Source organism: Saimiri boliviensis, chromosome 15 (assembly GCF_048565385.1).
Source record: "Saimiri boliviensis isolate mSaiBol1 chromosome 15, mSaiBol1.pri, whole genome shotgun sequence".
NCBI lineage: Eukaryota > Metazoa > Chordata > Mammalia > Primates > Cebidae > Saimiri > Saimiri boliviensis.
The window spans coordinates 12,038,912-12,057,557 of NC_133463.1; the positions used below are offsets into that span (position 1 = coordinate 12,038,912).

Genomic DNA, 18,646 nt, shown 5'->3' on the forward strand with positions numbered 1-18,646 from the left:
CACTTCCTTGATCCATTCGAATACCAAAATTTCATCATGTGAAAATACTAATAGAAAGATACAATCACAATACTAACAGCAAAAGGCTCAGCTTTGATCACATTCAAAAGCTTTTAGAAAATATAATTGGAGAAAGTTGATCCTATCTATACATTTTCCCAGGATGGCTTCTAATCATAGGATTTTTAAAGTCACAGAAAGTTCATTATTTAGAAGCTACAACTGTTAGCTTTTATTAGTTGCTCTCATATTGTAGGTGACCTTGAAAGAAAATCTTGGAAAGAGCACTGTCATTTCTAGGTGGGCAACATTTACACTCTCATAACTATAGACACTCTTTTCCTGTCTAATGGGCACTGGTGACCTAAACTGTCCCTACACATAAACATATTTCAACAATTGGCAAACCAGTCCATAGCTCAGTTGTTAAATTTTGTGATCGTGTTAGCCATGAGCAAAGTTGCTAGCAAAGAGTTTTAGTAAGTTTTTACAAGAAAGTGTGATGAGCAAATTTAACATTATTCAGTTTCTTTCAAAGAAAATAATCCCTTCATGCTTTTAATATTTAAAATATGAAAAGCCAAAATGTTCATCTTTAGATCCATACATATTTGGGGATGCAAAAACGGCTTAATGGCACACCACACTGGTACAGTTCCTGGGCACCTCTTACCTGCATTGGGATAACAGGCCCCAGGGGCTTTCCGTAACTCCAGTCTCTTACTGCTGCTATCCACACAGGATCCTATAGCCAGAAGGAGTTTCCTACAACACTGCCTTCATAATACTTTTGTCCTTGAGTAGAAACTACCAACAATTTCTTATAATCTGTCCTATCATGACCTAATTCTTTAATTGGTTTTGAAAGTTTTGGTCAAATCTCCCATTTCAAAATATGCAGTCTGATTTTTGAACACTCTCCAACATGCCTTTTCTTTCCTTTCTGTTTATCCAAATCAAAACCCTCCTTCAAGCCGGGACTGCTGTCCTACCTTTTTTAAGTAGACCCAAACCAGAGTACAGGTCATCCTTTCAACTAAGTTCCTGCTGAGCTCATGATCGGTACGTCTGAGTTGGGCACTTCTCTTGGTCTCCAATTGCTCCATGGTTCTCTCTAAATTATTTCATAACTATTTACATTTTAACTGTCCAGAAGGACAGTGGCTATGTCTTATCAGTCACGAGGCTTTTCAAACATTTAGACCATGGTAAGCCTTCAAAGTATATATACGGAGGAATGGCATTAGTCACATGAGAGCTCAAAACAAGAACTGAAGAGGCTCTTTTTTTCTCATAGGAGTTAGTAGACAAAAGATAGATCCTGATTCCTCCAACTTTATTAAATTTCAATTGCAACTTTATAGTGTATCAGACGTTGGCTTCTGGAATCTAGCCAGAGATTCTCAAGCCTTGAGAAACAGGAACAACAAATTTAATCTCCAAATCTTCTTTCTCTGAGACCATGCTGGCTTAAAAAAAAAATGGGCTTAATATAGACTTAATGCTAGAATCAACATCATTAATTAGACTATTCTGTCCAATACAGCAGCTGCTAGGTGAATGTGGCTACTTAAATGTAAAGTAAGTAAAATAAAATAAAATAAAAAATTGGTCCCTCAGTCCCACTAGCTGCATTTAATAGCCAGTTGACTACTGCTGTTGGACAGCACAGATTACAGAAGAGCTCCATCATCACACCACATTCCACTGGGAAGTGCTGAACCTTACCCACAGCCTCACCAACAAAGACATTTGCTGGAGTCGCTTTTTGCTTGCAGCATTAAAGGCTAGGACTAGTGCTGTGAGGAGGCACAGCAAATGTGCAGCTCCTGAATGCAGCTTGAGGGGTATTGGGAAGCCTTGCCACCCTTTTCACCCTGTGAAAATCCTGAATAGGCTCACCTTCAAGAACTAGAATGGCAAATCAGAGCTTCATTTCTTTAGCTTAGGCCAAATAGGGGATTTGTCTCCTCTCTACCTTGCAAAGTGTTGAACGTTCCAAGGGGACCATCATGTCGAGGCACAATTATCAATGCCCAGTATTTGACAGTGGGCTGGTGGGTGGAGAGTACAAGGACATTTTACAAACAGAAAGAAGCTCCTGATAGGGACAGAGGAAGGCAGGGTGGGAGCAGACCTGAAAGTGGACTGCCACGTGTCTGTGACTGAGTCCAGTCCCAAACGTGTCATTTGAAGATGGCATGACTGCCATGGGCAGCAAATATGGAAAAATTCTCTGAGCCACAGTTATTGATATTGCATAAGCAATTCTTTAAGAGTGAGGTCTCTTAAAGGTGTATTGAGATGGATGTAGAAATGATAAGGAGGGTAAAACGTTACTAGAAAGGAGGTAACTTTTATAAAGGAAAAAGGCTTGAACGACATAATTGAATATCTCTTTATCCTTCCTATGGCCCCACGCTCATTCCCACCATGGGGGATAAGCCTAGAGAACAAAACTGGCATTTTCCACGTATACTGACCACCCCCTTCTTCTCCTTTCTAGGGAACAGGGGTCCCTACAGGGGCATAACTAAATGCCTTCTTTGGCTCATGAATTGGGTCTGAAGACATAGTCCCAAAGAGGAGTAGGCAGGCAATATTTCAAGGTGACTACAATGAAGTACATTTTTCAACTTTACACATTTAGCATGTTTGTTGCAAAAATCCATTTTCTATTTATGGCGTCATACTTAATACTCATAAGCTGAATCTATACAAGTGGAATATAATCTAAAAACCTGAGTGACAGTGCTGCCAGTGAGTTCTCCCCTCTTGGCTGCCCAGATGGCTGCCAGATTTTAGGAAAATTCTATATGCCATTGTTTATTAGGCAGTAGGCTCTGGGTTTCATTCTCCAAAGAAACTACTTTGGAGTTTCTTTTGAGTCTACTGTTATTCTACCCTTATGTTCATGATTAACAGAAAATTCCTCCTGTAAAATCACTCAAGTTAGAGCTGTTTTTCCCCAATGATTTAGTTAAGTGATAATATAAAATGTGTTTTTTATCAGAAACAACATAATATGGGCAAGTTCATCAATTTGCTCATTGTGAAAATGACAGTCCTGTTCAGTGACTTATGAAAATGACAAGGGAGTTAGTTGGACTGTTAAGTGTTTAAACAATGAAAACCAAAAAGTGCTAATTAAAAGTCACTGTTAACCTGCGAAGAGGGTTTTATGACATGATCTAAAGCTCTTCCCTTGGCCATATACTACTGATTTACTTTTTCCACTATTGTGGTATAGACAGAGAAATTATTAAGTTTTTAGATGACATAAAAATCAAAAGGAAAGATTTTATAATAACCCAGTGTTTCTCAAGTATGGGATGCTTGTAAAAAATACAGATCCCTGTACTTCCTGGGTAGAGCCTGGGAATTTGATTTTTTGCGTTTGCTGGTTGATACACATTCCCATTAAATTTAAAAAATTAGTGGGAATTCACAGTGCTGTCATTATAAATTGTTAGAAAACAGGTCTAGTAGACTGAAACACTTTAATGGAGATAAATTTTGGTCACCAGAATTATACCTCCAAAATTAAAACGAAAATTGTTATCTTACTTTCCTAAGGTATACATTTGTAGAACTTGAGAGCAGAAAACAGAAGGAAAATTGAGGTTAACAGCAGCTCCTGCTCAGAAGATGTGGGGATTTCCCTTTCAGGGAGGAATCCTACACTGGATGAGAGGTGGCATCTTTCAAGATTGCTTTTTCTCTGAAAGCTGGTGAGCCAGTTTGACTCCATGACAGCACATTTGGTGTCAAACAGTATTTAGTGATTTGGATTATAAATATGAGTTACCGTACAAGTAATTAATTGATTTCTCTTTGATATAAATATAGAATAGAAAATTGCTTTAAAAATCTGTATGATTTGTAAAGAACCATCTCTATAGAGAAACAGTTTCAAAATGCTATTCCCACAAAGCCATGCCCCCACATCAACTGAGTCCTTTTCCTCATGGTATCCCTCAGCCCCCATCACAAACAAGTCAGCAGATTCTTACCACAGAAATGGAGCTGGAAAGCAGTGCTCCATCCTGGCCCAGCATATTGGAGACAGTGATTTCAGGGAGGTCCATGTTTGGTGGATGAAATGGTAGCAGGCCATTATGGTTCATGGGGTGACACAGAGAATGGTAACCAGACTCAACTTCATTCAGGTGCACCAGCGAGTGGTCTGGGAGGGAAGGAGGAGTAATTGGTGGAATGTTGAAGTCTTCACTTTCCAGGCTTGGACCAGGGTAGGACTGTGAAAAGACAAGAATGACATTGTTGCAAATTATCATCTTCTTGCTCTTCATCATCATATCAAACACATTTTACCCTTTAGATATTATTACAAGCAGCATATGGGTTTGGAAAAGACATTTCAAACTTTCAGATTATCCTGCTGCCATTTCATCATTATGCATGAAAGAAAATTGCCTCAAAGGCAGATCCACTTCTGGTATAAAGACTACTTCCATTAGGTGGTTTTATTTTTCCAAAAAGCTGAACTCAAACAGATTTCAAAGGTCCCATTAAAATTTTCCAGAGTTTTAATCTAGCTGAATACCTTTTTCATGGGAATTGTAGGGAAAGGAAGGCAATTTATAAAATTAATGTTTGATCAAACATGTTTCACAGAGCTCCTTACTGCTCAGATCATGGGATGTAATAAAAATGAATTCCAGAAGTTCTGGGCAATTGCTTTTGGTTTTGAAAGCCTACCTGCTCACAATTGACAAAAGAAAATGTCTTAGCAAAGAAGCAACTTCAGTATGCTGCATAAAAGTGCAGTTCCAACGAAAGTTTATTAAAAAAAGTCATTAAAAGATATTTTTATTGTAAAGATTTTATCAACAAAATCAAAGCGAAGATTACTTTTATGATTTCTAATGAGATTTACTTGATTTCCCCCTAAGAGCTGATAAATAATATTGCAATCATTGAAATTTAGTTCAGTCCATTTTGAAAGGCAAAAGAGTACTAATAGTATTATAATACTAATTCTGGAATAAAAGTCAATCAGTAAAATGAATAGCATTAACATATGTGGGTTTTTTTTTTCTTTTACAAACTAGCATTATATAAAATAGAAAGGGAGGGAGGGGAGCAGGAAGGAAGGATTATATGAGGACATGCTTGTTTAAAATGGAATGTGGTAAATGTTGAAAAATATATGGAAGAAATAAAAAATAAAACAGTGTTACCAATTAATATTAAAAATCCAGTGCCATATAGCAGTCCTTCATATAACAGGTGTCACAGTATGAAAGGAAACATTTTGGTCCAGAGAATTCTTGCAAGCTTATCTTTAAGAGAGCCTTCCTTCATAGTGTTTGGGTGTATGGGTAACAAGGATTCCCTTGTCTAACAGCCCAGAGCCTGCTCGAGTGTACAAGATTGGAAATGCGCAGGCAAGGGTGGGAGCCAAAGAAAGTAGTGTAAGGCATTCATTGGGTGTCCAGCCAATAAGCGTCATGCTCCTGTGTCCAAGTGCCTGGGGTTATTTTTTCCAGATGGAGTCTATTTGTCTAACGGAAAGAAAATTTTCAAGTTCCACTTTCTAAATGTTGTACAAGGTTTGATGTATTTGTTTAGGTGCCATCAGAAGACTAGATTAAATGAAGAGCTACTTGGAGCATCTGGAATTTAGACCTGGTCACAGAGCAGCATATGCAGGTTAGAGACAGCGGCTGTATGAAGGGAAAATTGGAGTCTTCCATGCAGATAATTTTCTTAAATATCTAAAGTTCTGCTAAAAAAAATCACCAGCTCTAAAAGTTCAATCACTTGTTGTCAAATTCTTCTGTTAACAATATGTATTTCATGTGAAAAAATATGTGTGTGCTGTGTCAAGATTACAAGTTTGATGAAATTCTCACTTGCCTGATACATGGTAGACCCTTACAGATCTAAGTCCATGGTTCCTTGTACAAGGATGCATACAGGCAGAAAAGACGCCTAATGGGGAGCTGGGAGAGATGTCTATTTCATATTAAAGCACTGTACCAAGGCCTTGGACTATGTTGCCTCCAGCTAATCATTACAATAATCCATTGTGTAGCTATTATTACCCCCAGTTTCCTGAAGAGAAAATTGAGGCTCAGAAATTAAATAACTTGTCCAAGTTCACTCAGCTTGGAAAATACCAACTCAATACACATGAGGGATAAATATATCATGAAAGAAGGCATAAAAGTAGTTTAACTGTTACTATCTTATTAGGTTGAATGATACAAAATTGCCAACATTCAACCATTTTTGATAAAATTTCATAATTTAAGTAATAGTATTGGTATTAATGTCAGGCCTTTCCTTTCCCAAATTTCACCCCATGGTCCACCCACTGAAATGAAATATTTACTCTATATGAGCACAGGATTTCATAATTTGTCTCTTTGTCCACATTGCAAATGCTGAACTGTTGATATCTATTTTTTAAGAAGTTAATTAGTGCCTGTTTGAAACTTTCCTGGTCTGGTGCCGTAGCTCACGCCTGTAATACCAGCACTTTGGGAGGCTGGGGTGGGCAGATCACTTGAGGTCAGAAGTTTGAGACCAGCCTGACAAACATGGGGAAACTCCATCTCTACTAAAAATACAAAAATTAGCCAGGTATGGTGGTGCATGCCTGTAGTCTCAGCTACTCAGGAAACTGAGGCAGGAGAATCACTTGAACTCAGGAGGCAGAGGTTGCAGTGAGCTGAGAGCACATCATTGCCCTCCAGCCTTGGCAACAGAGCAAGACTCTGTCTCAAAAAAAAAAGAAGAAAAAAAGATAAAGAAAAGAAACTCTCCTGAACAAGGCACAACTAATGCCAGCGATAAAGGAGAAAGATGTTTTTAATTTTAGAAACACCGTTAAATCTCTGAAAATACTAAGGGATATTCCATCTATAGTATACCATCACTTTACATTCTAGGGTTTCTTCAGTAGTTAAATCTTAATTTGTGGTACTTAAAAGAAGGTTTAACTGGTATCACTTTACATTCAGTGATAACAATTGTATTGCAATTTAGTTAAGCTACAAGGTTTATTTTCATGTAATTAAACATTAATGTTATTTAATTCATGCAATTATACACCAAAACCACAGATTCCACAACTTAACTGGTAATAGGTAGTTATGTGGATCACGAATTTGAACTACCAAGGTTACTTAGTAGTTTCTGTTCTTTATATTAGAAGTCATGATATGGTTATTTGCCATGAGCCTATTACAATGTAATTGATACCATATAAAAGTATAGTGGTAGTTGTATAAATGCCAAAATGTCCCAGAACTTAGAACAAGTTCAACGCAAGGCTAATTACTAATTATTTTTTTAATGTGGAAATGAATTTCCTAGTTCTTCAACATTGGTTTCTATGACATGACAGCTTTATTTTGATTTTTAAAAACTTAATAAACATATATTTAACTTAACAATAGTTTTATAATTTAGAAAATAGGCAGCTTGGGGGAATGTGGTACAATATGATTCAATATTTTCCCTATTCCCCATTAAGCTGCCTCGCCAGAATTAGTGTTCAACGTTTGTTGAATGAATAAACAAATGAATCACTGATTGAATGTATGCATGCATAAATAAATGAATGCTAAATTGTCTCTTTAAGACATGAAGTTTGTGAATATACATGGTTATTCCTGGGTTTGAGTAAATATCTTTTATTGTCAAGACGTTGCACTGGCCAGTTACCTACATGGAATGTAACAATCTCACAGAATATCAGGAGGCCAAATATACCCTGTTAGGGGAGTAGAGGCCTGAGTAGCATCAGGAAGGCTGGGCGGATATAGTTTGGATGTCTGTCCCCTCCAAATCTCATGTTAAAATTGATCCTCAATATTGGAGGTGGGGCCCGATGGGAGTTGTTTGGTTATGCCAGTCACAAATGGCTTGGTGTCCTCCTCACCAAGTAATGAGTGAGTTCTGGTTGTTCACACAAGATCCAATTGTTACAAAGAACCTGCTACCTCCTCCCATCACTCTTGCACCTTCTGGTACCATGTGACACACCTGCTCCCCCTTCACCTTCCACCATCAGTAAAAGCTTCCTGAAACCTCATCAGAAGCTGAGCAGATGCTGGTGCAATGCTTGTACATTCTGCCAAACTGTGAGCCACCTAAACATCTTTTCTTTGTAAATTCCCAGTCTCGGGTATTCGTTTACAACAATGCAAAACGGATCAACATAGTTGCTCTCTGACTGCTGCTCTGATCCCCTGAAATGAGAGGCACCTTCTATCCCATAGTGACACAGAGATTTCAGGGGATTCATAAAGGAGAGTTTGTGGGCCCCTGGCCCTCAGAAGCTTTGAAGCCTAACCCCCACGGCAGGCAGGACATCAGGGTCCCTTGGGTGACTGCTGAGGCATGTGAAGGAAGTCACAGCAGCAGTTCTGATGCCCATGCCTGGCCAGCAGAGAAGCCCTGATTAGATCATGAGGAGGTACATGGGTGATGAGATTAGAGGTTGAATTGTCAGAGAAGGCTTATGTGAAGACCATCTCTGGGTGATACAGGGAACCTGGTGCCCATGTCCACTTATTCTGGCAGGGTCCTTTTCTGACTTGGGCTTATTTTCCTCCCTCAAGACTTAGTGAGGACTGGCATTTATAGATCATTAATTCCGCAACCCTCTTGGGAACAAAGATCACTTGGTCCTTTCCAAGATGATCTCCAGATGCCCAGGAGACAACAGGACTACACTTTTTTTTTTCCAACAAATTAAGAGGTCATGAAGGAGTGAATCACATGTCCTTGAAAGTTCTATGAGGCTGAGGTCCAGTCTAGAATGCTGGGGGAGGCCAGGTATAGATTTTCAAAGGTGGTGTCATCTTCTTCACACTTTATAGTGACATGTACCCATCCTAGTTCAGGGATTGGAAGCTTAACAGTGGCTTGAACCATGAGAGCTCCTTCTTCCCCAACCAATGCCGAAAGTCAACAATGACCATCTTACAAAAACGGAAAAAAAAGGATTAAGGGACTACAGGGTGAAAAATCAGGCCAACATTTTAATCTTGAATCTTCGCCATATTAACTCAAGGTAAATTGGAAACATATTAGCATACGAAGTGATTAATTCTAAACCAGAGCCAGTCTAGATGATGCACATGATTCAAAGAACTCAAAATTATATTACTGTTACTTAACCAGATTTTCCCTGATCTTAAGCTACCCCTGGTTCAAGACACAGGAGAGTCACAAGGTGTTGCTGATGCTAAGCTATGCAACAGGACTCCTCTGTTCCAGTGCAGGAGGCACTGTGCATCGCTCTGTGTATAGGAAGCAGGATTCCGGTGCCACTGAATGTGGGTTAGAGTGGAGTGAACTATCATGAGGCATGGCTAATTCTGGAAAGTAGATGAACTTTTCAAGCCCACAAGGGGACTGTTGAGAGCACTAAAGTAGTAATTTCAAAATATTATCAACCTCCAGAGTATATTTATGGTTCTAAAGAATAGAGTCAATGACTATTTCAAGTCATTTTCTTAAAAACTTAAAATTTGGTAATTGCACATTTAGCTTATAAAGTGCTGCATCTTTCTCTGATGAGAAGGAGACAGATGTTGGACTAGGTGAGAATATGCATGATTTCTTCAGTGACTGATAAGAACGGCCACTGAGCGTGCTGTGAAGAACTGAGGCTTTGAAGTTCAATAGGCAGGGCCTGCTTCCAGGTCCTTTAAATCATGTATTAGTTTGGGTTCTGCAGCAAGCTTTAAAACCTGTTCCATGGGGTTCCTATGAGTATTAAAAACAAAAACATATGTAAAAAGCCTAATAATATATGTTTGCCAGATACAAAGTTCTGGATAAACAGCAGCTTTACACAGCTATAATTACTGTCAAATACATTTATACATGCCATGGGTTGGGTCATGTCCAAGAAAACAAACAACTGTAGACAATACGGAAGATTTAGATGCATTTTCCACAATGTCATTATAAAGGAATTTCAGTATATTTGCCATTGATTTGGCCTCATAGTGGAGAAACGTGTGATCCCATTCATACCTAATGTATTTATTTAATTGCTCCCCATAAATAGCTAGGGTAAGCCTTCACCTTTATTTTAATGGCATTAAATTACACTTTTTCAATTAAAGAATAAAAAGATGGTGGGGAACAGGATGGCAAAGGAAGTGGAAGGTGCAGAGAATTATTGCATGTGCAGAGGGCCAACAACTTTGTTCCTTCAGAGAGCTCTGCTGGCAGGCTCACAGCTCTGGCTGATCAGGTTCTTACAGTTTGACTCCTACCAACCCAAGTAAAAAGCAAACCAGAATGTCACTGTCTAAATTTGTACAAAAGCTATACTTTTGAGCACACTGGCTATGTCCTTAGAAAAGCGATCCTCCCTGCACGATGCTTGGCAAGGAGGTCAAATTGCTAATTAGAGGATCACTTTTGAGGCTACTAATATAATCAAGAGACTGAGGTTGGGAAAGTTATAGGGGATCTGCTTTGGTTTGATCTGCTTGGATGCCTTTTCAGCCATTTGACTAAAGCCAAAGTCCTTCCCTGAAGTCCAACCTTCCCAGCCTCCCTTTTCAGTGGAAAAGGAAACTTCTCACCTGATTCTGGAAGATCTCATTTCCCCTGTCTGTTTAATGACATACATTCCTTTTTAATCATACTGCTTTACATGCTCCATGATCCGAGTACCCTGTTTACATTATTTTCTCCTTCTGCAATCCACATTTCCTTTTGCTACAGCCTGTTCCTATATTCTTACTCTATATGATTACATCTGGAAATGGAATGTTAATTATGCTGACTTTTCTTTTGACTACAGAGAATTCATGTTTTCATACGACCCAGACAGAGTGTTAATATATGCTAACCAGGAACAAATAATGGGAAATATCTTTTAAACTTTGCCTTTTCTTCTTTTCTCAAAATCTGTTTCTCTACCAGAGAGGCATTATATTTGTGGGTCTCTGTCCACATATTGCAATCATTATACAGAGCATTTTGTCTTTGTTGACAAGAAGTCCCATAACTCAGAAGAATTCAAAAGACATCATCTCATCTGTATCTTTAAATTATGTGATGGATTCATGCAATCATGCATACACTAAAAATATGGCTATGGTTATAACTTTGTAAAATATGTTTCTCATATAGAACTTCATTTGAAAGATAAATAGTATTGCCATCAAACATATACATAATACCCTAATTTTTAATCTGTAACATAATTCCTGAAAGTTAAGGATAGAAGAATGCCAATGTTTAAACATGTTTCATCTTCTGTATTAAGCATTCTTGTTGCATGATTCAGAGAACTGAAGGGGAAGCAAATTAAACTGAGAAGTTTATTAGAAAAATAATAAACTTCCCCTGAACAGTTTCAGAAGTTAAGATATTGCATGTAAAGGTAATTTTTCCTGAAAGAGTTTAAACAGCATCAACATAATCTCTAATTTCTTTTGAGAAGACCTTCAGGAGTAGGTATTTTTCAGATTCTTTTGTCTCTGCATGAACAAGGGTTGATAGCTTGAGACTATAATGTATTTCTGTGGAAAGCTTCGGTCTGTTACATAAATCATCTTAACACTCAGCAAGAATTGTCCAACAGTGCCATTGATGTGCTCAAGCCAATGATCCTGCAAACAATTTTTTTGTCTTTCTTCACGAGTTAGACAATAGCAATAAATCATCTTCACTTAAAAACACACAACATACTAATTTTTCAAGCAACAGTTATCAACATGAAATTTTTGGTAGGAAGCATGACATTTATTTATTTTATTTGTGCTCATTAATTTTTTTAACCAGTGTTAAATAAAAAGAAATGAGTGCCTCATTTGTTACAGAAGCATTGTCATGTACCTACTATGTGTAATAAGCATCCTGCAAAGAGCGATCTGAGATACAAAGAACCGAAAGACGCAACTTGTGAGAAACCTTAAAAGATATATCTCTCATTTAGTAAAGACTTAAAGGATCAGGCTTATTTATTGTTAAATTGCATAAGAAACACTGTTAAATTGTAAGTGATACTAGATCTTCTTTCAGTTGCATTTTGGGGTATTAGTTGACATACATGTTTTGAAAATTATATAAATGTATAGAAATTCAATGTGCTGTCGGTCATAAATAATCTGATTATCTTAAAATGTTATATGTAATAAAAATAATTGAATATCTTTGTCAATCGTAAGTCTTCATCAGCTTTTTAACCACGATATTCTGTTTTAGTCATCTAGCATCGTTTTTTATTCTTCTCTAAAAATATTTAAAGCCATCATTCTCAGCAAACTGACACAGGAGCAGAAAATCAAACACTGCATGTTCTCACTCATAGGCGGGAGTTGAACAATGAGAACACATGGACACAGGGAGGGGAACACTACACGGTGGGGTCTGTTGGGGGGAAATAGGGGAGGGACGGGGGAGGGGAGTTGGGGGAAGATGGCATGGGGAGAAATGCCAGATATAGATGAGGGGGAGGAAGGCAGCAAATCACACTGCCATGTGTGTACCTATGCAACAATCTTGCATGTTCTTCACATATACCCCAAAACCTAAAATGCAATTAAAAAAAATTAAAAAAAAAACATTTACAATCAGATTCATGAAAAAGACTCAGAGTACCCTTAAATACAAATTTCTGATAATTTTAAGATCTGCAGACTATATAAAATTTCTAGAATTTTAATAAGGAATGATGGAGTCATGAAATGACTAATAGAGATCTAGCAGAACAAAAGTTGATTATATGAGACTGAATCACTGATCAAGATCATGTTTTTAAACTTTTATTTAAAATATTGTTGGTACTTTACTCAAATGTTTTGTCTTCCAGATTTAAGAAAATTTCTTTTCTTAAGCTATATATAATTTACAGCCATTTGGCAAAGTATATTTTTATAAACAAAGATAAAAGTGTTTTATTTCATTGCGTGATTCCTCCAGAATTCAAAACCTGTGCATGTTCTTATGGCGATATGGTTATTTGCATAAGTCCAATAAAAGTCTGCTCTCTCTCTATACTAGGGAAAAAAAAGACATTTTTTTTTTTTTTATAAAGACGGTGAATCAGAAAAGAGAAATGGAAACAGGCTCTCAGTAAAGAGCAGTATATTTGAAGTGTCAAACTAAGTGATATCAGAGTGTAAACAAAAAGAATTACTTGAAGCTGGGATGATCAAGGGAATGCTATAAGCAGATTTACACTGTTATCAGGGCATAAAGATCAGACACTTCTGCCAAGATGCAATAAGTGACCAGGGGAGGACCACAGAACTGATAAATGAGCAAGTCCAGGCTAACGTCCAGGCAGCAGCAGGCAGGTTCTACAGCAAGGTCAGGCCTTCAACCTCTAAGATGATGTTAAGGGCAAGACTGGTCCCACAAATCAAAGCAAACTTCAGGCTACTGGGCTTAATGCAGGCCTCTTCTGGGACTGGGGAGTAAGGTAAAATTTTACTTATGAAAAACCAGTGTGCAAAGCCTGAATGACACCAGAAAACAGGGTCAACTTGAACTTGCTCCAGAGAATATCTGACATTGGCTCTTCCTGGGGTCTAGGCTGGGAGACCCTGAGGCCAGGGTTTACTGGCTGAGATTTACTGAAGTTTCAAGGGGTATTGAGGTCCTGGGCTAAGCACCTGAAGATCAGGTGAGGGTGAAGCAGGGTAGCCTAATGCTCTCTGTCTCTTTCTCCACATACTTCCAGGAAAGTCCTTACTGTTTCTATGCAGGGCTTTCTCCTGCCATAATTCATTAATGATACCTAAATGGGGAAGAGATTTGTCTCCCTTCAGTATTGCTCGGGGGTCTACATAAGTCTCCAAGCAGTATTTTTAGGGGATATTTTCATACCAGGCACTGTGTGTAGTTGTCATAAATAAGAGCCTCTCCTTTGGCTAAAAGATCCCCAGGCTTCCAGAAAACAAATAATGTACTCCCCATCCAAACCATAAACAAATAATTAGAGATACCAGATTCAACTGAAAGGAGCCACTTCTGAAAGTTAGGGCATGTTTTTTAGTGCTAGGCCATCATTCCACATTCAATGTTTAAAGGGTAATTAAAGTATTTAATTTCATCATTTAGCATATAATTTTATTTATAACGCAATCTATTTTTTTAAGTCATCTAGACTTTTTCAATTCTCATATTGAGTTCATACATTCTGAGATCCAGTCCTATACTTTTTGGCTTTATTTTATAAATAACGCATGTTAACCAGTTTTTAAAAAATTAAAAATATACATAGAAAAATAATCACCTTTAATCCAACCACTCAGGAAAAAAACATTATTAAAATACGTTTCTTTCAACAGTCTGTTTAGTGCATATTTGCTAGTTTGTTTTGAGCTTTTGTTTTTGTTTTCAATAACAAAAGTCAGATCATTGAGCTTGGATTTTGGAGCTGGAAATGCTAAATACAAATCTCAGCTCATCCCTTAGTAGATGTAGTTACTTAATTTCTCTTAGCCTCAGTTTCCAAAGCTACAAAATAGGGATGATGATACTCTTCAATTTGTTAAGGATATATCAGGATTAAATAAGACAAATGAGATAATGCAAATACTTTGAGTAAGAGACTGGTTCAAAGAAGCAATCAATAAATGTTAGCTATATTTTTATTATCACACCATCATATAATTTAAGTTGATGCCTTAAAATGGATTGTGAATAATTTTCCATGCCAATAAGTATCATCAACATTATTGTTTAAATGGCTGCACCTTGCATTCACGTTCTATCATTTTTTCTATCGGTTCTCTGTTTTGAACATTTAGGGTATTTCGGATTTTCCTGTTGCAAACAGCACCATGACAAATAACTTAATCCCCTTATTTCCTTAGTATAACATTCTAGAGTTCTCTATTTATGGAATCACCGAATGCTCGCTCAAGAAAAAACCTAAGAAATCATTCTCGAACTTTGCATATGAGAAAAATGAGGTCCAGAGAGGTTAAATTATTTGCCTGCATTTATACAACAAGTTGGGTAGATGGGAATCCCAAAGAAACATTATACAGACATTTTTTACTTTTAACAATTGATTATAGTTATTAAAGTTTTAATGTGCTGTTTTTACTCGTGTGCAGCCTTTAAGTTTTAATAAATTTTCATTTGTAAAAGAAATGTGTTAGATTGATTTTTGCTTATGGCTATGCTCTATTTGCTAAGTCATATGCAGACAAACAGCATGGAGTTGAGCATTCGGTCTTGGCCTATTTCTATATGTATCTAAAATATAAAAATATGTATATTTTTATATGGATATATTGAATGGTTATATGCATATATTGTACATACACATTTAAAAATACATGCTGTATGTATTTATTTACAGCCAATCATTTTAATTTTGTCTCTTGAGTAGAAATCAATAAATGCTGGGTGTGTAAACTCACATTATGCATAAAGAAGCCAAATTAGCAGAGGACCAGAGCTAACCTAGAGCCTGTGCTCTCAGTTTGCTTCCTTAATCAAGGGATCCAGAATAGAGAAAGGAGCTCTGGTTTCTACTCATCACATGCGGATACGCAATTCCTACTCTTTAGATCCTTTTACCAGGAAACAGTTGCAAGCGCATCTCTCTGAACACTGGAGGTCATCTCACCTGATAGATCTTTCCTACAAAGGAAGCTTAGGCTAAAGAAAGGAATGTGGAAAAAAAAAGAGTTGAAAAAATGAAGACAATTTTCCCCAGTTTAATGATGATAAGATTCCTCGATGTTCAGTTCCCCAGAAGTAGGATTTGTAGGGAAGAGTGGAGGGAGGGTGAGATATCTTCTGTAGAAAGATTTCCTGTACTTTATTTCCCAGAGGGGAAAACGAAGAACTAGGGTGGGAAAAGAGTCCTGGACTTGGACAAGGAGAGTCATGGAGTGTGGAGGGAAAGAAGTGGGCACTGGTGGGACAGGCGTGGCAGAAGCTGGCCAAGAAGGGGAGGGAGGAATCACTGTTCTGCATCAAGGGATCCAGGGACAGCAAATACCCACCGTGTGCTTGTCCAGCTTTTATATGTGCCCAAGTATGAAATTACTGCTTTGTAACTAAGAAATGGTAGAACATCCATGGTTTCATTTGGCATAACCTAATATTTCTCAGTGTTCTCACATATGTAACACATTTCAGTTATCTCAATACTCTTAAGAATTGAAGTTAGTATGTCAACATTTTGTCCTTAAAGTTCTAAAATAAAATTAAGCATAGCTGACCAAGAATGGAGTTCGACAGTAGCCTTAGACCTCCCAAGGTCGGAGTCCTACCTCTGATATTTACTGTCTTTACAGGTTTGGTAATTCATTCTCTCTCTCTGATCCTCACTGAATTGTTGTAAAGATCAAATGAGATAATGTGTGCATAGATTTTGTTTTGTTCCTTGATCGAAACAGGTAGCTTCCAACTGAGAGCTCTTGCTGTAATGAATCTAATTCTTTCTGGACACTAGGGTGGGAGAGTACTGACCTAAACTTCCAGGCAAGCAGAAGCTTCCTACTGCTGAAATTTACCATCATCTTTAAAAGCAAGACATTTAATTGAGGTCAGAGCATAAGAAAAAAAACAAAACAAAACAAAACAAACAAACAAACAAACAAACAAACAAAAAAAACACTTTGCACCAATGGTACAGAAGAGTCCAGGCTTCCCTGAAGGTGATTTCTGTATAGAGCTGCTCACCCGGCATCCCTATTGTCCCCGTTCTCATTTCCTCCAAGGTCACTCTCTTTCTGATTTTGGAGAAAAACAACAAACAGTCGGCTTAGTTCTTCTTGAAGGAAGGCCTCTCCCGAAAAGTTGGGAGGCCCAGTTGCATACAGAAAAGCCTTCATTACTGGTCTCAAATCATGACCATGAGAGCCCTTGGGAATTTCAGATCAGGCTATTACATTTGAATAATCTGACGCTGGGTCTTAGAAGTCACTTCTTTGTCTTTGCTACCAACAGCATCAATTATCCTAATTTATGAACAGCAAAGGATATGGAGAACATTTTCCAAGATAGCCACAAATTAATTTCGAATCATTAGGGTTATAGCTACATTTTTAAATACTCAAACTATAAAATAATATAGATCAGAAGGAACACAGGAGAAAAAAAAAATACAGATACGGATAAAGATTAAACTAAAACCCTCTCTGTGTTTCTGGGAAGTCTAGATCAGTCTGCTCCCAAATTGAGGAACTGAAACTGCAGAGGGAAACTTGGCACTTTTTCAAAGGTGTTTGAGATGGCAGGTGAGGATACACAGGAGGAGGTCTGGGAAGACATGAGGTGCGTGGAAAACACCTGAGCTTTTCTAAGCCCCATTGTTTTTTTTATAGTAAAAATAGGCAAAACTGCTTCTACTTAACAAACCGACATACCGAAAATTTAGTATTTCTTTAGAACAATCTTAAGCACCTTGGAAATGGAGCTAGCATAGACAGATGACATTATTCAACACTTTACTATTCTTCAATTGAAATATTATACTTACTTTGAAGGACATTCTTTAGTGACAGGCTTCTTATGCGTCACCAGAAAAGAATATCGAGTGTTATAATTACCAAATTTAACAGGAAGGATCATTTAGTTTTTCATAATTATTCACATGCTAAAGAAAAAAATTGTTGAAAATATAATTGAAAATAAGCCAAATAGCTGCTTTCAAAAGGTATCAAACGCTACCACACAACTGGTCAGGCTGTGCAGTAGTGCCACAACTCCTTCCTCCAATACCTAAATGTGCTGGCATCACTTGACAGCTGTCCACTGAGTAAACCATATGGAGTGCAAGGTTTGTGAATCTGTTTTTCCCACTAATGCTATTCCATTCAGATGTTTTCATAATTTTTGCCACACTGAAATACATTTCCCTAATACTTGACAAAACATACTATTTGACAATTGTTCTAAAATTCTCACGCCTACCCAGCAACAAATAAAAAATGAGCCTTATATTCACAAATCCCACAGCTTGGAAATGTATATGATACACAACATTTAACCTGTCAGCAGCCTCATTAGTGTCAATGAGTGGAAACTGGCAATCAGTAGATGGTGTGCTCTACATGTGTTTACGTTTTAAAATGTTCCTAAAATAGCTCCTTTGCTGGCAAGGTTGACATAAAACCCTTTGACTGGACAAATAAATTTTAGTTTAAATGTTATGACCTATTTACTTTTTTTAAGGAATTCATATTTTCATGTAGATGGTCATTTATAGCTAATGGAGTCAATACCCAACTAAAATAATGGTAATAAATAGTAATAATAAAGGCAGGGTGGGTCAAGAATTACCTAAAGTTCAGCAACATCAATGTGGTTGGCCAACAAAATATGTAGAAAGACCAACGTGTGTTTGACTATCCTAAGCCCTAAGATATATATTTGCATGGTGCCAGTATTCAGTATCCATACAGCCATTAAGACATTTTTATAAACTGTAAGAAATACGTGAGCTATTTCAAGATATAATGCTGAAAAACAGACTTCCATGTAAGAAGCCAATTTAGGAAGAAAACAACATAAACAATAGTAACTTGTGTGCTCAAGTGAAGCATCTTTTTAATTTTGAGTAATGAAGATGTCAAGCCAAATGCTAGAGTAGTTTAACTTAATTAGGTGGCCTATTTTTCCAGGCATCCTTTCATTTCCCATTGAAAACTCAGCTTGTATGCAAGGCAGC

The 18,646-nt window shown here is 37.4% G+C and overlaps 1 protein-coding gene across 2 annotated transcripts in view; it reads right to left on the bottom strand.

The window, feature by feature from the left end:
* TOX (thymocyte selection associated high mobility group box) overlaps positions 1 to 18,646 on the bottom strand; it is a 311,656-nt gene that overhangs the window by 127,538 nt on the left and 165,472 nt on the right. For both annotated transcript variants that reach the window (XM_074386674.1, XM_039464885.2), the window contains one exon: positions 4,014 to 4,256. In XM_074386674.1, the coding sequence (XP_074242775.1) occupies positions 4,014 to 4,256 (243 nt within the window). The remainder of the gene's footprint in view (positions 1 to 4,013; positions 4,257 to 18,646) is intronic.